Raw genomic sequence first — 19,189 nt, forward strand, 5'->3', positions numbered from 1 at the left:
AAAGTTCATGAGACAGTAAAAAAAAATCTCTATGCTAGCCTTGAGCTGAAGAGCTGAGGGGCTGCACCCAGGTCCAATGTTTAGTCCCCACTACCAACAAAGAATAAATACATAATAAATAAAAAATCTGGGCTGGGAAGGTGGCTCAGTGGTAGAGCGCTTGCCTTGCATGCATGAGGCCCTGGGTTCAATTCCTCAGCACCACATAAGCAAAGAGAAAAAAGCCGGAGGTGGCGCTGTGCTCAAGTGGTAGAGCGCTAGCCTTGAGCTGAAGAGCTGAGGGACAGCGCCCAGGCCCAGAGTTCAGGCCCCATGACTGGACTCAAAAAAATAAAAAATAATAAATTAAAAAAAAAATCTCTACTTAACTAGCAAAAAGTCAAAAGTAGAACTGTGATGCAAGTGGTAGAATGTCAGCCTTGAGAGAAAAAGCTAAAGGACAGCTCCCAGGCTCTAAGTTCAAGCCACTACCCCTACTTTTCCTCTTACCTCCCTCCACCAGAAAAGAAAAGAAAAACAAGTGTGCCTACTTAGAAGGCATTTGTAAGCAAATTGAGCTTAGATGTAACATGGAGTGTCATTTGTGTGGTACTTGGTCACAAGGACTTGCCCCTTCAGGTGTTTGCATTCAGATTTTACATGGTCAACTCAGAGATAACTCCAAAATTGGAGGAAAAAAAATGAAACCCTTTGAAATTGGATCCAAGTTAGTAAATTGATGCTGATAATTTAGCCACTACGTAGTATGCCATATTATAGCAGATTGCCTGTAGACCAAATCTCCATGCATCTGATTGCCTCTGACTTAACATTCTATGCTATAAAGCTATATGATAAATGTGTGCACTGACTCCCAGTTTGATCAGATTACAGCTAAGATTCTTCTTAGAGAAGATGGCATATATATATTACAGTTGTAAGGATAGCCTTAGGCATTCAGGCTTTTTTTTTCTATGATAGAGAAGATTCAGCCATCACTGGTAGAATTGTAAGAACATTAGAATGAGATATCATTTTGTCAGATTCTTTTAACAATATGTCTTTTCTTATTTCAAATCAATTGAATGTCCTGTGAGATAATTCATTGCCTATGATCTTTTTGTTAAGATACTGTACCAATGCTCAGACTACATTTGAATGATATGCTTGATGAAGTTGGTGTTTAAACTTAAACTTTTTATTTGGGATTGCTGGCCTGCCTTTCTTATCTGGTTTTTCTCTAGATTACCAAATGCACAGGTAAATGGGACCAAAGGTAAATTAGACCTTTTGTCCTCGGGGAGGACTGATGCTTATTTAATTAAACTGTACTTGAGGGTAATCTACTGAACAAGGAAAACAGATGTCTCCTAGTTGGGAGGAGTTGTGCATGCCTCCATGCGCACGCACACACACACACACACACACACACACACACATATATATGCATGCACTCATGCACTTGTGCAAACATTTATATACTCCTTAAGTACTGTATTCATCTTTTCTTTTTTTTTGTCCTGGGGCTTGAACTTAGTGCTTGAACCTGTCTTTGAGCTTTTGTGTTCAAGTCTAGTGCTCTACCACTTGAGCTGCAGCTCCACTTCAGTTTCCTTTGGTAGTTAATTGGAGATAAAAGTCTCACAGACTTTCCTGCCTGGGTTAGTTTTGAACCACAGTTCTCCAATTTCAGCTTCCTGAGTAGCTAGGTTTACAAGTGTGAGCCACTGGCACCTAACCTGGCCCAGCCTATATTTATCCAACAAGCCACTTCTATTATTTAAAAGCCACTCTGCAGGTAGCCCTATTCTCACTTCAAACCACATCTCCACATCTGCTCAGGGTAAGAGGGTTTTAATATCACTGATAGTCATTTGAACCAGGAAGCAGGAGGCCTGGATTGTCCCAGGTTTGTCTTTAGCAGCACCTCCCCTAAGTGCTGTAGGGATCCTGAATTATGAAAGGACCAGGAGTTATTGAAGGTCCTTTTTAGTCCTGAAGCCCCAGGAATCCTTCAACTAGTAGGATAAAAGAGGGAGGGGTTATAGTGGGGGATTGTAGTTAGAACAGAAGCAGGATGTTTGGGGTGGGGGGACAACACAGGACAAAGATGAGGATGCTGCAGTAGACTGGAGGTCTGGACCCCAGCTGCAGGGCAGGTGGAGTCAGTGTTTGTTCTCATGGTCAGCCAGGGGGCTGGTATGTAGAAGTTCAAAGACTGTTTACAGTGGGGACACCTGGTTCATCTGAGCTTAAGAAACAAAGGGTGGTTTGGGCATGGCTCTGCCCTTCCTGCCATGGTTTTGTCTCCAGCACACATTGAGCACGAGTATATCTTACTCCACATGTCCATCCATGCTAGAGGAGAGGGCAGATGCCTGTCTTATCATGGCTTCATGCTTTGATGAGAGGTTCCACAACCATTGAACCCTTAGTTCTTGGTCAGAGCTGCTATGTATACAGCAAGGAGAAAGGAATAGTCTCTTCACCTACCTTAAAACACTTCAGCATGGAGATGGACAGTTAATGGCTGTGGCTGAATAAACACAAGCCAGCACTCTGGTGAAGAGGGATGGTGGGATGAAGGCTGGAAAGTACAGATGGTTCAGACCAGGAGATGGAAGAGGGCTTCCCAGCCAAGGTGAGATCTACACTGCAATCTAATGAGGGAGCCCAAGCTAGTCAGGGCTGAGAGAAAGGGGCCAGTGCTCCAGGCAGAGCAGCCTAAGGGAGAAAGAAGTATTTCAAAATGGCACTAGACTTTACCCAGTTGAAGAGACATCCTTCCAGCCAGTAGTAGAAGAGAGTCATCCTAATACCCTGGTAACCCCATGAGAGAGAGAAAGAGGGAGAGAATCCTGGCCAAGGGAGCAGCAAGTTTGGGCTGAGGCTGGAGGATTAGATGGGCCAAATGGGAAATGCTGAGGGACTGGGGGCAGGCCAGTCTTTAGGGGCCATGGGAGGCAGATCTGAGAGTGTGAGACACCACATTGGGGAGATGAAGTCAGAAAATATCATTTAAGCCAGAGGTAGGTAGAAAAGTAGGGTTCACAGCTTGGTCTTGGTTTAATAAGCAGTTGGGGAACAAAGAAAGGTAGAGCTGTAGATGTTTGATTGTAATGTGTTGTTTGAATCTGAGAAGGGAGGACATTTAATATTGAGTGCCTGGTAACATGGGCTTTATTTGACATTAAATCATAATTCAGTGAAAGAAAATGCCTTTTCTCCAATATCTGTTTTTCAGTCCTCAGTTTATAACTTACAAATCTCTCCTGTGTTCACTGCTCCTTGCCCATTTCTAAAACAATTGTCTATAGCATAGGAAAAATATTATTGTTGAATGATTTTGTAGAAAGTTACAAATATGAATGACTGTTACTTTTGAACAACTATTCTTGCATTCTCTTGAAATGACATTCTCTGTTCATGATTCTTCTCAAAACTGATATGAATGATCTTAAAGCAATTTCCTTTTGAGTTTATTTTCAAATTGTTCAGGAAATACTGAAATACTTCATATCAACTCATTATAGAGGAGGTCAGAGTTCCCCATGTTAATAAACATGTATGTGCTCCTGCTATACCCAGTCCTTCCAAATGGTAGTTATAACAAATATAAATGGAGCCAGTTTTGTGTTTGGTAATCGCACATTTTCTTCTGACACTTTACATTTACTGAGTCAGTAAACAGATAGCTAGAAAATTGTTTTCTTTCCCTATTTTTGTTAATCATAATGTTCTGTAAAATGAATCAAAATAATATTGTTTGGCAAGCTCTTAGCATGGTAATTTGAGGAGGTCATTTTGACATAATAGAGAGTTGCTGCTGAGTTCCTCGTGCTTCACCAGTCTCCTTGAAACTTAATGTTGGGCAGAGGTGAAGTTCCATAATGCTTTGGAAGAGTGCTCTTTGCTTTCAGGAATCTAGAGGGGCTTCATTTATTCTCTATATTGAGATACTGTGAGGAAATGTAAAAAGCACAGTTATTCTGATACTTTATTAATACTGTGAACTTTAAAGAACTTCCTCTTCTCATTGTGTTCTTAAAAGGAGGAAATGTTCTTATGATAAATGAACAACAAGAGGGTGGATTTCTTTTTTCCAGTAAACAGATACTTGTTGACTTCCCACAATAGAACCATGTTGTTGCTGAACATAGATGTTTTTTCTAAAACACTGTCTTTTATTTCCAGCATATATTTAAGGCTAATCACTTCTTTGTGGTGAAAGCTATAATCCCATGAGGAATGAAGATGGGATAAATATCACTTGGAGCATGCTGTTCCAGTCTGACCTTAGAGTACATTTTTGAGTCCTGAGCTTGGGTTTTGAAATAGTTAGCTAGTTTATATATTTTAGGTTCTTCAGTCTAAAAATATTTTTTCATATTAATAACTATATTTTTGCTCTTCAATATTGTAATTTTGGAATTATTTTATTTTTATGTAAGGTTGCGGTGATTGTAGAGATTTAATTTTTTTTTTTGTAATTAAGTTTTGTCTCTTCATTTTTTCCCCCATGGTTTTCCTGAAATTTGAACTCAGGGCCTCAGGCTTGCTATACAGGTAACTCTACTGCCAAGCCTGCCTTGTAATTAACTTTTTTTTTGGGGGGGGGTCTGGTTGTGGGGCCTGAACTCTGGGTCTGGGCGCTGTCCCTCAGCTCTTCAGTTCAAGGCTAGCGCTCTACCACTTGAGCCACAGCGCCACTTCCGGCTTTTTTCTTTTTGCTTATGTGGTGCTGAGGAATCGAACCCAGGGCCTCATGCATGCAAGGCAAGCACTCTACCACTGAGCCACCTTCCCAGCCCGTTGTAATTAACTTTTTTAAAAGGTCATAGCCAAGTTCTGGTGGTTTATACTTGTAATCTTCAGGAGGCTAAGATCTGAGGATTTTTGTTTGAAGCCAGCTCAGGCAGGAAATATCTGTGCGACTCTTTTTTTTTTCTGGGTCAGTAGTAGGGCTTGGGCTCTGTCCTTGCGCTCTCCAGCGCAAGGCAAGCGCTCTACCACTTGAGCCACAGCGCCACTTCCAGTTTTCTAGTGCTTTATTGTAGATAAGAGTCTTACGGACTTTCCTGCCTGGGCTGGCTTTGAACTGCGATCCTCAGATCTCAGCCTCCTGAGTAGCTAGGATTACAGGTGTGAGCCACTGGCACCTGGCTTTCTGTGTGACTCTTATCTCCAATTAATCACCAAAAAGCTCAGGGACAGTGCCCAGGCTCTGAGTTCAAGTCCCAGTACTGGCATGTGTACATGTTACACGCGCACACACACACACACACACACACCAACAACAACAACAACAACAACAACAGATACACACATGTCATAGATTGCATGGTTTTAACTTGTAGGAATAATATCTGGACCATATGACCTTTTCCCAATGTGTCGGACTAATGAGTTTCTTCAATGCTTTTTCAGAGATTGCCTTACAACATGTTTCCATGTTTTTCCGGTCAGAACCAAAGTGGGAGGTGGTAGAACCATTGAAAGACATAGGTAAGCAACTCATGCTCTTTATGTTAAAATATGGATCATAGACCAGATTCTTAGTTGTATCGGCTGATACATAATCCTAAGAAAGCTCTCAAATTCTAAGAATTCTTAAATTTCTTTCTTTTTGTTTCCCTACTACAGCGCGACATTGTCGTTAGTTTTTACTAATTAATGAATACTATTTAATGAATTCTGGTAATATCAATTTATGGTGATATCTTTCAGAACTACCGTTCTGTTTTTCTCAGTAAATCTCAGTTGAAGCTCTGTTTTCCTAATATGTCCATGAAGTGATTTCTTCATTTATTTTTTTAACATAGCCTTTCCATGTGAAGATTATCAAGTGGTTTCACTGGTACTTACATATTTGTGGCTAATATTGCTGAATTTAATTTTGGTAAATTGTAAAAATATTCAGCTATAAACATACTTCTGCTTTTGTGGTAGGTTGGAGGATAAGGAAGAAATATTTCTTGATGAAGATTAAAAATCAGCCAAAGGAACGGCTAGTGTTAAGCTGGGTAAGCTCATTCTTTTGCTTCAGTTTTATTTCAGGAAATTCAGATCAGTTTATGAAAGTGGATTTGACAAGAGAATTACAAAATTGTATTGTGCTATTAAGAGATGATGTAAGTGCTTTCTCAGTCCATCATCAAAGGGGAGTCATTGTAAGTCACATTGATATGCATTTGGTTTTGTAGTTATTTGGGTTTGTTTTTTTCGTTTTGTTTTGTTTTTTGGTCGGCCATGGGGCTTGAACTCTGGGCCTGGGCACTGTCCCTCAGCTCTTCAGTTCAAGGCGAGCGCTCTACCACTTGAGCTACAGCGCCACTTCCGGTTTTTCTTGTGGTTATTGGAGATAGGAGTCTCATGGTCTCTCCTGCCCGGGCTGGCTTTGAACCGCGATCCTCAGATCTCAGCCTCCTGAGTAGCTAGTATTACAGGCGTGAGCCACCAGTGCCCGGCTGTTATTTGGTTTTGTAGTTATGTAATTATACTTAGTCAACTAGTAAACTTTTGGGCAGAAATAGGAGCTGAAAAGAGTTTTCTGGAATCTCTTTAGGGCTGTCAGTTTTAGAGTGTACTTCCAGAGAAAATAGTTGAGCTTGTTTCTTTTACTTTGGGAATTCTAGTCATACATTTGGTCAGTAGAATTAGGTGAGGTCACTGGTTCAGTCCTGATATTTAGATGTTTTATATACTACTTGTCCAGAAAGGCCTTGACACAGCAAGACTTAATTTAGTATGGTTGTCTCTTTTTATGGTCATATATTTAGAAAAACAAAATTAAAGGGAAAATGTATGAGGAGTTTTTCTTTTGATGAACAAAGGCAGTATCCTGATGTTTCCTTCTGTGTTTTCAGGCTGATCTTGGTCCAGACAAGTACTTGTCAGATCGTGATTTTCAGTGTCTCATCAAACTTCTACCTTCCTGTTTGGTGAGTACAAATCCTTCTGTGCTGACCACAGACTTGTCGTGTTTTCTTGAGGGTAAACATGGGTAGAAGAGCTGGATATATACTGTAGGTATAAGAGAATTCAGTGGATTTCAGACTGAAGCTGTGCAGGGCTACTGGCATAGATCAGAAGCCACTTAAAAATGGCAGACATTAATCCTAGCTACTCAAGAGGTTGAGATCTGAGGATCGCTGTTCTAAGCCAACCCAGGCAGGAAAGTCCATGAGACTCTTATCTTGAATAAACTACTAGAAAACTGGAAGTGGTGCTGTAGCTCAAGTGGTAGAGCACTCGCCTTGAGCTGAAGAGCACAGGAACAGCGCCCAAGCCCATGACTGACCCCCCCCCCCAAAAAAAAAAGGCAGATATGACATCTGTATAGCCAGTGAAATGTGGTAATTAAACAAATTAGAATAGGAAGGCAGTCCCTTCTCAGAGCCTCTTGTTCTTGGTGGGCATATGTCTATTAATGGAAATCAAAGATTTATTTCTAGCCTGAGGAGTCAGAACTATTAAGGATTAGGCAAGTTAGGTGGAAGAAAAGCAAAATAGCTGTTTTTCTGTCAGCATTATTACTTTCACAGGCTAAATAGGAAAGCATGCATTATTTATGTTAATTAATGCCCAGTTCTAATCCACAGCCTGAAAGAGTGACAGTGACACATTTCAAAATAGGTGTACAAAATCTTCAGCAAAGACTAATTTGGTCCTATAAGGCTGTAGGACCCTGGAATGAGTCATTCATGGGCTGAGCACAATTACACTGACTTGGGTTGGCAAATTCTGTTTTAAAGATAAAGTGCTTTTGTCAGGATAGCAAAAACAAGCCTTTAAGGATGTATACCTAAGGAAAAATACTGTTCTCAATACCCACATTTAAATTTCTTTTTGTGAATGTGTACTTTAAAAACAAGATAGTGAATACAAGTACATATTAACTATAGAAAAGTCAGGAAATACAGATAAAAATAATAACATAAAACTCATTTGTAATCCCAACTACCAAGCAATAAGAACTAAAATTTTCAGTTATTACTTTCTTATGAGTGTACCATCCTATTCTCCAACACACACACAAGGCTTGAACTCAGAACTTACATTCTCTTACTTTACTTTTCCCTCAGCTTTTTTGCTCATAGCTAACATACTACCACCTGAGCCACACCTCCAGTCTAGCTTTTTTGCTGGTTGATTAGAGATGGAATCTTGTGGTCTTCTCAGCCTAGGCTAGATTTGAATTACAATCCTTAGATCTTAGCTTCCTGAGTATTTAGAATTATAGATATGAACCATCAGTGCCAAGCTTTTTATTAATCTTTTGAAAATATATGTACATACTATTTGAAGAGCTTTTTTATTCATTCCTCTGAGGTTATATGAGAACTTTTCTTTCAGTCAGTAAATAATTTGCCTTTTCTACCCTATTTGATTGACATCAGTGTCCCTATCTGTGGAGGACACTATTATTTGTCATATTGTAGATTTCTGTAAAAGAGTAGGAAAGGCTTGTGATTGCTGCCCTGGACAAGGGCTACGATGCCAAAAGATACTATTCCTGATTGCTTCCTGGATGGTTCATTCCCTAGGTTGGTACCCAGACAGCAGTATAGAAGACCAGTCAAAGCTGTGAGCAAAGACACATTTATTCTGATCTCCCACTTGACTGTTCTGAGAGTTGGCTGTATTCTTATCAAAACCATTATTCCACAAACAGATTTTTCCTCTTTTTTGTTTTACAATTTTTTTGGGGAGTCCGGTTGTGGGGCCTGAACTCTGGGCCTGGGTGCTGTCCCTCAGCTCTTCAGCTCAAGGCTAGCGCTCTACCACTTGAGCCACAGTGCTACTTCCCGCTTTTTTCTTTTTGTTTATGTGGTGCTGAGGAATCGAACCCAGGGCCTCAGGCATGCAAAGCAAGCACTCTACCACTGAGCCACCTTCCCAGCCCCAGGTTTTTCCTCTTTTTTTACTACAGTACTGACTGAACGTTGAGAATGCACACACTAAAGCAGATGCCTTTGTGTATAGAACTTACCTTGTCATTTAACCAATTCCTTCTGACACTACACTTTTGAGATTCTGAGCCTTAAAACAATCCAGATGCTGATAGAAATTATCTTTTTTTTTGGCGGGGGGGGGGGGGGGGTCCGGTCGTGGAGCCTGAACTCTGGGCCTGGGTGCTGTCCCTCAGCTCTTCAGCTCAAGGCTAGAACTCTACCACTTGAGCCATAGCGCCACTTCCGGCTTTTTGCTTATGTGGTGCTGAGGAATCGAACCCAGGGCCTCAGGCATGCAAGGCAAGCGCTCTACCACTGAGCTACCTTCCCAGCCCTGCTGATACAAATTAATATGGATTTCTTTCTTGTTTTGACAGCACCCTTACATCTATCGGGTTACTTTTGCCACAGCTAATGAATCCTCAGCATTGCTAATTAGGATGTTTAATGAAAAAGGAACTTTGAAGGATCTGATCTACAAGGTATTTATGGTACAAGTTATGGTCATGAAATTCCCAAATTCCTTTAGAACTTGTTGATATGTGAAACCTAAGGTTCCATAAAGCTAGGCCCAGTGGGTTTTATTTTAATGTCTTCTGTTTGGAAAGACTATCCAGTTTAGTTAAAAATGATTCCTTTCTCCACACAAGGGAACAGGGGACATTTAATGAGTATTATAATATATTAATATATAATAGATATACAATATCTATAATATAATATATACAATATAATATAATATACAATATCTATTATATTATAGGCTGCTTTCTTGGGTTATCTATAAAGTTTATGTCTTGAACTTAAGGCAGTCCTGAAGAATTCTAACAGTCTTCAACACTTGGGGACTGCTAATATGTGACAGGCTTATCATCCCTGGGATACAGAAGGGGCAGAACCCAAGTCAGTTTCTTTCTGTCAGCTACAGACTGTGATATAATAAAAACCCACATCTCCGGTTTCTGTGGAGCATTGCTTTTTCAGGAAGTTCGGGTGCAGGTATTAGCTTCCTGCTGCTTTCTTCTTCTTCTTCTTTTTTTTTTTTTTTGGGTCTGGTCGTGGGGCCTGAACTCTGGGCCTAGGTGCTGTCCCTCAGCTCTTCAGCTCAAGGTTAGCGCTCTACCACTTGAACCACATTGCCACTTCCAGCTTTTTTCTTTTTGCTTATGTGGTGCTGAGGAATTGAACCCAGGGCCTCATGCATGCAAGGCAAGTGCTCTACCACTGAGCCACCTTCCCAGCCCCTCCTGCTGCTTTCTTATGTATTTTTTTTTTGTTGTTTTCTTTCCAAAGTCAAAACCAAAGGACCCTTTCCTAAAGAAGTACTGCAACCCTAAGAAGATTCAGGGCCTTGAACTCCATCAGATAAAAACATATGGACGACAAATATTAGAAGTAAGTAATTTTTAAGTTACAGTGTAATTTCATCCAGAACCACATACTCTTTAGGGTAAAGACCTCAAAATTACTAGCATCATCTGAATACTTGTAAAGTGATAGCATTGTCCTATTTTCCTCCAGCAAGCCAATGTTAGAGATGAAGGTGGCAGTAATTTAGATCTTAAAAATTCCAAAAGCTTTAATTATTGGAATTTGTTCTCTAATTTTTAAGAACTTTACTATTTAGATTCCAGCTTCTGTATTATTTGGTTAATCTCTATCTCTGTGCATGGATTTTCTGATATGAACACACATGCGTGCACGCACGAGTGCACGCGCGCACACACACACACACACACACACACATGTATGGCTCTCTTATAGAAGTAAGAGCAATGAAAGACTTTCTCATTGGGACTGGAGTGTGTGCTTTGTGTGCACGAAGCCTTGGATTTGATTCCCAGCACCAAGAAAGAGAGAAAGAGAAAGCGAGTCTTTTCCACAGCATCTTCTAACTTATATCCTCTAGTTTTCTTGAATTTATGCAACTCTTGTGAATAAGAATCTAAGCCTTTCCAAGCACTGGTGGTTCATATCTGTAATCCTGGCTACTCAGGAGACTTGAGATCTGAGGATTGTGGTTCAAAGACAGCTCGGGAAGGGAAGTCTTAAGACTTTAAATCACCAAAATACTGGCAGTAGAACTGTGCTGAAGTGGTAGAGCACTCACTAGCCTTGCACAGAAAAGCTCAGGGATGGCACCCAGGCCCTGAGTTCAAGCCCCAGGACCAGTATTCTATCCCTCGCCCCCCAATCTTAGTTTTCAGCATAACCACTTTTATACATATATACTACTAATAATACATTTTGTATAAGGTAAAGAAATTTTAAAGTAGCAACTTGGAAAAGAAACTATGGCAGTTTCTTCTAGTTCTGGAAGGCACAGCACTGCCTGTAACTGTTCTACCACAGGACTTTGCAGGCTGTCTTGAGGCTTGAGACATCCCTATTACTGGCAATCGAAAAGCTTGCTTCTTTTTGTGATAGCATGTTGTATATTTCCATTAATAAGCAACTGAATATGTTCTGAGCAGAGATTAGACTAGGGACGTTTTCAGCTCCATGCCCTTATCTGAGTAACTGGCAGAAGCACTGATCTGATAGCTTTACTTGTCAATGCAAGAGAATCAAGAGATCTGACCTATGGAGATCACATCAGAGGCTCTGCAGAACCTTTTGGCTTCCAAGCTGTGCTCTCAGAGCTGCTTCTGTATTCTTTATAAAAGAGGAAGCTTGGTGTTACATCTGACAGTCTCACAGCCAGGAAATATTCAGCAGTACTCCCTTTTCCAAAGGAAGTGACAGAGTGACATTTTTTTTTAACCAGCTGTCTCTTCAGTAGTGAGTTTGATTTTGTTTCAAAATATATTAACTTGTTTTATACTTAGAATTGGACCTCTTACATGATGAATGATGAACATACCACTTACCACAAAACTGTGTACCCAGTCAAAAAAATTTTTTTAAAGGAACCAAGTTCAACATACCTTATATTTGAATGAGTTAAATGTAACCTTGCATATTTGTAAATAGGTACTAAAGTTTCTACATGACAAGGGATTCCCTTATGGACATCTTCATGCTTCCAATGTGATGCTAGATGGGGACACTTGCCGGCTGCTAGACCTTGAGAATTCCCTATTGGGCCTGCCTTCCTACTACCGATCCTACTTCACACAATTCAGGAAAATCAATGTAAGTTGTTTCAAGTAATGAGGTAGTAGATTGTCATCATGGCAGGACCCATGATCTGCCCATGTACACTAAGCAGTAAAATATAATTGGGGTAGGCCTTGCTCATTGACGCAATTTCTCCCATAGGGCTTTGCTGGATCTTCAGGAGGCTAAGTTGAAATAGTGGGTGGGACAAGAAAGGGAATAGAATCATTGATTAGAAAACTATGAAGGATAGGACCACAAATGTTGTTAATTTCATAAAATACATTTTGGAGTTGTGCTGGGAGTGGGGCTACCCCTGGACCTAGTTTGTCAATGAAAGCCATGGGTGGGAACAGTGGGGATCACAAAAACAAGCTGCAGAATATATAGTACTGTTCTTTCTTCTACAGACATTGGAAAGTGTAGATGTCCACTGCTTTGGCCACTTACTGTATGAAATGACATATGGGCGACCACCAGATTCAGTGCCTGTGGATTCCTTTCCTCCTGCGCCATCCATGGCAGTGGGTCAGTAATGGGCTTAGTAAGGTCTTCTGGCCCTCTTTCTGGAGTCCAGGAACCAGGGTCAAAGAAAGAACCAGAAGTTGCCATCCTCCACAGGCAGAAATACACTTCAGTGAAAGTTCAGATGGTTGGTCCATTGTTGAACTATCTAAAACTGGGGGAACTTTTTGGAAAAGGCATTGTAATTTTGGAAGTAGGAGTATATAAAGAGAAATAATAGCCCACATTAATCTTAATTAGAAGCAGAAGGCAGGTCCAGGCAATTTGTAGCCAGTGTTAAAGACCTGGCAGGTGTCAGGAGCCACACCAAAGTGAAGTGGAACTTGGAAGGAACACAAGAGCCATGGCTAGAAGGCTGATAGTAAGGACCCAACAGGCCCAGCCAGGTGTGAAGACTCTCAAATGGCATTCAGGAGCTCCCCAGCATTGTAGTGCTGAGGAACACCAGAGGCCAAGTGGGAAGCACCTTAGGGATAGAGACATAGGAACCAGTACAGACTCCCAGAGAGCCCCCATCCTCTCACCCAGCCCAGAACTTGCCACTGTGCTTAGAATATATTCAAGTCAACACTCCTCTAAGTATCACTGTGTCAAATGAGACAGTTCAAGAGACCCAGATTCAGCTTTGTGCAGAGTTTGAGGAGCTGAAATTGCACACTGACCTGTGGGTAATAGACTCTAGCTGCATTTCTTTTTATCATCCAAGGCATTAGATAATAAGGTATCAACAGCTAGCATTTTGTGTGCTAGTTTAAATTTAAAGCAGACAATCAACAAAATGTCTCTCAAGTCAGAACTTTTGCCTCTATAGTTAGTGGTAACTTCTCTGTTAAGAGAACAATTTTGTGAATGGTGTCTTAAATCCTTCCTCCAATTACCTTTGAAATTACTCAGCTTTCTGTTACCATGTGGTTTCTGAGGCATTTCTTTTGAATGGTTAGTAACACCAGTGTGCCAATATCTCCCTGCCCCCACGTTTGCCATCTGTCTGTGTGTGAAGAGTTTTGATACTGTCCTGATCAGCCTACAGACAGTTGTTGCAAAGTGGTGTCAAGCTTTTCATCACCAAGTGAATCTGCCAGTGTGTTCTGTGGAACTAAAATGTGTATCTGTTCATTTTAAGTGGCCGTGTTGGAGTCTACGCTGTCTTGTGAAGCCTGTAAAAATGGCATGCCTACCATCTCCCGGCTCTTACAGATGCCGTAAGTCAATCATATACATTGCTTGTAGTCTTGAAAATTGTGTTCAACATGGACTGTTATGCCCCCAGGGTCTGGTACCATAGTGAAGATGCAGAGTTTAAGTGACCTCGCTGATGGTCACTTGCAGCATGATGCCATGACCCTGTCTGTGTGACCTCTGCTGGTAGTCTGATTCCTTTCTTGAACATCAGTGCTCTTTTCCTGTGTGTTCCTCCTCTATTGTCAGCATTGTGTGAGTGTGTGTGTGTGTGTGTGTGTGTGTGTATGTGTGTGTGTGTGTGTGTGTGTGTGTGCGTGTGTACACATGTGGAGCTCCCACCTTAGGAAGCATGAAAGAGATAGGAGGGCTCTATCCCATGCCTGTCCTTGTTGACCCTGCTCTAGCTGCCACTTGGCCACTAGCTGTGGATAGGTCACAGGTGGTACTGCCCTTGAGGAGGAGGAGGACTCAGTGTGTTTCAGGACTCTTATTCCTATTTTTGTTCATTTTTTCCCCTGGATAATGTTTATTAAATCTAGCATGTGCCAAGCCCTTTGCTAGCTGCTTTACACTGCCAAGACATTCTCCTGTCAACTAAGATAGGTGATAGATATGGTGCATTGGGGCCTTACCTTCAGGTACATTTTCATGGAGAGGTACTGAGAGCTTGAGGACTCAGACAGACCTGTGAGTAGATTCCAGCATCCCCACTACCTGGGAGACCTTGGGCCAGTAGACCTCTGGGAGTAATTTCCAGGTACTGGAGGCTTTGTCTGTGTGACAGACACACTCAGGAAGCACTAACAGCTGCAAACAAGGCATAGATCAGGATGTAGGTAACTCCAGGTTCCTTGTCCATTCTTGCCTCAAGTGTTTAGAGAGGGCCTGATGTAGGCCATGTGCTACTCTATACCCTGAGGAGACTAATGAACAGAAGATACTTGCCCCATGGGTGTGACATAGTAATATTCCATGGATACTCAAATATCTGCCTCCAAACCAATAGCCATTAATAATGAAATTATGGAATGGTGGATCCACTTTGGAAAACAAGAGTGTCTACATAGACTTTTGAAACAAAATGCATTTGTATAGTCTATGTACAGAATAGTTGAGTTTATACTTGTGTTCCCTTCTCCAAAGCTCTTTCATTTTTCTCTTCATCTTCCAGTTCTAATGAAGTCCATATATTTTTGTCTTTACTTAGGTCTTTCTTTAAGCCTTTCTGTAGGCTTTTAGCCTTCTGAACAACCCTGGGAGAGGTGTGACTGCTCAATTAAGATCTCTTATCTGGAAGTAAATAATCTGGCCAGGACTCTAGGGGAAAGGAGAGTCTGTCATTTCTGAATGTCTTGTCTTTTTCAAAGCAATGAATAGTGAATAGGGAAGTAGAGCTGTGGCTCAAAGTGGTAGAGTGCTAGTCTTGAGTAAAAGTGCCTAGGACCTCACAACTGACAAGGAAAAAAAAAAAGAATAGCACACAGCCACTGGTGCACTGTTTAAGCAACTATTCTAGATAATGCAGTTTGGAATTCCTCATGCTATTGTTTATAATGACATACCTTTGAAGAAAGAACTGATACACTTTAGAAGCTGCTGTTTTTGAAAATGAAGCATGATGAGCACTGGGAAGAAATTAATTTTTCTCTTATACTTTAATGGGGACAATTATTTTCTATTTACTTGAGCATTTTTACTTTAGATTTCTAGAATATATTTCTAGAATAAATTTTGTTCTCTTGTAAGAAAAAAAAAAAGAACAATTTGGTTTAAAAATATTTACTGCAGTCAGGTGCTAGTGGCTTATGCCTGTAATCCTAGCTATTCAGGAGATGAGATCTGAGGATCTCAGTTCAAAGCCAGCCCAGGCAGGAAAGTCTGTGAGACTCTTATCTCCAATAAACCACTCAGAAAAACTGGAAGTGGCACTGTGGTTCAAGTGGTAGAGTGCTAGCCTTGAGCTGAATTGCTGAGGGACAGTACCCAGGCCCCATGACCAACAAAAAATAAAAAAGCACAATATTTTTGCAAATTGATATTTTAAAAATACTTCCATATTTTCAAGTATTCTATTGCCTCATCGTGGGGAAATAAAATAACTCTGGGCACTCAGCTTGCCCAGTCCTTTGGTAACACCTTTGTGGAATAAGTGTGTGTGTGGAGGGGGGCTTTATTGGGAGACACAGAGTGATGGATATGGTGGGAAAAAGGAGCCTTAGTGACTAGTAGTTTCTCAGTCTATTTGGGGAGTACAGCTGGCTTAAGGAAGTGGTTTGTTTTTTTTCTTTACAGATTATTCAGTGATGTTTTATTAAGGACTTCAGAAAAGCCACAGTTTAAGGTAAACAATACCATTTTTTTTGTTTGTAATGTGAAAAGTTGGCTTATTTTTAGTAAAAAATAAATAAATGAATAAAACAGTAGTGAAAATTTGGAAATGATTTATTCTACAATCAGGGATAAAAATTTTTAAATTAAAAATATTTTAAAAATTATTTTAATAAAAGTGAAATATATAAAAGACATGGTTATAATGGAAATTTTTAAGCCAAGGTTTAAGCTAAAGTTAAAAAAAAATAGGATATCAAGTACAGGATGTAAACCACAAGTCTGTGTCAAGAGAAGCCCTATGGGGAGCAATGGTATTATGTCGTGGGAAGAACATGGGCTTTGTTTCTGAAAAACCAGAGTGATGCCTTGCTTTGCTCTTCATTATCTACAGCAGAGCTTGTTAAACATGACATTTGACATTTGGGGCCACATAATGCTTTGCTCTGCACTGCAGGGTGTGATGTAGCCCTGGCCTCTCATTAGTCCCTCTACTCTTCCCCACTGTGGCATCGATAAAGCCTCTGTACATTCCAGGCCAAGTTGAGATCCACTTTGCATAAGTATTTTGTTTTTGAGTCTCATAGTTGTGTGTCCAATAACAGCAGTCTGTTGTTATTGGTCAGATGATCAAATCATCTCCATGAGCTCCTGACTCAGGGCTGCTTACCAGTGTGGTCAGTACTGACTGAGGGGTGGAGTGAAAGGTAGTTCTCTCTCCACTCTGAAGTCCAGATGATGAAAAGACAGGAAACCACAAACACAAGAAGAAACAAAGGTGGAGTGGGCTGAGAACAGAGTGTACAGGTGAGAGACACTGTCATCTGTCCTATTTACCAGTTAGAGGGGTCTGGCAATAATTGCTTCTTTGGATCTGAAGTAGGGGAAGTTTTTAAAAATTGGTTTCTTCACTGAAACTTCTTAGGAAATGTACTCATTTAGCCTTGACAAAAAATAAGTACTCCCCAAGACTTGACATTCTAGTGTTGGGGATTCAGGTATTAGTATTTGACCTGGCTCTTCCCCTAAGCCAGAGGGGAAAACCAGTATGGTTTCATTATAGCAAAAACAACAGGATTTTTAAATGAACATTAATATATCTCTTCTTTCTTTTCCTTCCTTCTTTCTCTCTCTCTCTTTCCTTCCTTTCTTTCTTTTTTTTCTTTCTTTCTCTCCCTTCCTTCCTTCCTTCCTTCCTTCCTTCCTTCCTTCCTTCCTTCCTTCCTTCCTTCCTTCCTTCCTTCCTTTCTTTCCTTCTTTCCTTCTTTCCTTCTTTCCTTCTTTCCTTCTTTCCTTCTTTCTGTCTGTCTGTCTGTCTGTCTGTCTTTTTTGGCTAGTCCTGGGGCTTGAACTCAGGGCCTAGGCACTGTCCCTGAGCTTCTTTTGCTCAAACCTAGCACTCTACCACTTGAGCCACAGCATCACTTCTGGCTTTTTCTGTTTATGTGGTATTGAGGAATCGAACCCAGGGCTTCATGCATGCTAGGCAAGCACACTACCACTAAGCCACATTCCCAGTGATGAACATTAACTTCTTATATGTGCACTGACTCTCTGGAAAGATACTAGTGACACAGTACTAGTGACATTCATTACCACCATGAAGAGTTTAAGGCAGGAGACTTTTCACTGTGTATATTTCTTTTTCTTTTTATGGTGTGGTACTGGGAGTTGAACTCATAGCCTCACACTTGTTAGGCTGGTGCTGTACCACTTGAACATGCCTCAAGCCTTGCTTTACTCCTCCCACCACCAACCAGATTCTTGAGTTTATGCCCAGACTGGCATGGACTAGGAACCTCCTATGTACCCTTCCCACATAGCTGGGATCACAGGCACATACCATCATGCTCATTGTTTGTTGAGAAGGAAGAGAGGGGTATCTCATTAACTTTTTGCCCATCGTTGGCCTTGAACCACAATACTGGAAATTCCAAATAACTTCTGCATCTGGCACATTTTGGGTTTTGAGCCAGGTCCCTATATTAACTATTCAAGACTAATTTAAATTTAAATTTTTAGAAGAATAATAAAGACAAGCTGGTTGTCAGTGAGTCATTCTACTCAGGAGGCTCATATCTAAGGCTTGCAGTTTGAAGCCAGTCTGGGCAGGAAAGTCTATGAGACTCTTATTTACAGCTGACTTCCAAACAAGCTAAAGTTGAGCTGCGATCAAGTGATAGAGTACAGACTTTGAGCACAAATTCTCAGGGACAGTGTCCAGGCCCAGGATCAGCACAAAAATAAATAGGAAATAAAAAAGAATAATAAAGACAGTTGGACTAGATCTGATGTCTGTTTTCTGGATTCCTCATGGTTTGAAAGCTGAGATGTGGAAGGTTATTACTCAAAGCCAGTCCAGGCAGAAAAGTCTGGGAGATAGCATCTCCAGTTAATCAGGAAAAAGTCAGAAATGGAGCTGTAGCTCAAGTGGTAGAGTGCTAGCCTTGAGCAAGAAAGCTCAGGGACAGTGCCCAGGCTCTGAGTTCAAGCCCCAGGACTGGCACACGCACCAAATATCATTGACACATATGATATTATGAAACCTCTCTCCTGTGTTTTCCTTTAAGAATTTTAGTTTCAGGTCTTACATTTTGGTCTTAAAGTTTTGAACCCATTTTGATATTAGGCTTTGTTCTTGCTAGGCAGGTACTCTGTCATTTGAACTGCCCCAAGCTTGGATCCAATTTTATATATGTTATTATATTCATATTTTGTATTCATATTTTATATTCCTTTGCACGTGATTATCCAATGTTACCAGAATTACTTATTGAAGAGACTGCTTTTTGTGTTGTGGATTCTTTACACCCATGTCAAAGGTCCTTTGACCATATATTTCTGGGCTCTCTATTCTGTTTTATTGGTCTGGGTATCTCTCATTATGAGAGTAACACAGTGTTGGTGGGGGTTTTTTTTTTTTTTGGTTTTTTGTTTTTGCTGGTTGTGGGCCTGAACTCTGGGCCTGGGTGCTGTCCCTCAGCTCTTCAGCTCAAGGCTAGTGCTCTACTACTCAAGCCACAGCACCATTTCCGGCGTTTTCTGCTTATATGGTGCTGAGGAATTGAACCCAAGGCTTCATGCATGCAAGGCAAGCACTCTACCACTGAGCCACCTTCCCA

At 40.8% G+C, this 19,189-nt stretch overlaps 1 protein-coding gene across 11 annotated transcripts in view; it reads left to right on the plus strand.

The window, feature by feature from the left end:
• Window positions 1-19,189, plus strand: part of Pxk (PX domain containing serine/threonine kinase like) — an 84,032-nt gene that overhangs the window by 48,404 nt on the left and 16,439 nt on the right. For all 11 annotated transcript variants that reach the window (XM_070018800.1, XM_070018801.1, XM_070018794.1 and 8 more), the window contains exons 5-13: window positions 5,407-5,484; window positions 5,929-6,002; window positions 6,846-6,920; window positions 9,311-9,415; window positions 10,227-10,328; window positions 11,907-12,068; window positions 12,443-12,560; window positions 13,681-13,759; window positions 16,032-16,080. In XM_070018800.1, the coding sequence (XP_069874901.1) occupies window positions 5,407-5,484; window positions 5,929-6,002; window positions 6,846-6,920; window positions 9,311-9,415; window positions 10,227-10,328; window positions 11,907-12,068; window positions 12,443-12,560; window positions 13,681-13,759; window positions 16,032-16,080 (842 nt within the window). The remainder of the gene's footprint in view (window positions 1-5,406; window positions 5,485-5,928; window positions 6,003-6,845; window positions 6,921-9,310; window positions 9,416-10,226; window positions 10,329-11,906; window positions 12,069-12,442; window positions 12,561-13,680; window positions 13,760-16,031; window positions 16,081-19,189) is intronic.

Source organism: Dipodomys merriami, unplaced genomic scaffold, assembly GCF_024711535.1.
Source record: "Dipodomys merriami isolate MVZ:Mamm:240054 unplaced genomic scaffold, mDipMer1.0.p SCAF_13, whole genome shotgun sequence".
Classification (NCBI taxonomy): domain Eukaryota; kingdom Metazoa; phylum Chordata; class Mammalia; order Rodentia; family Heteromyidae; genus Dipodomys; species Dipodomys merriami.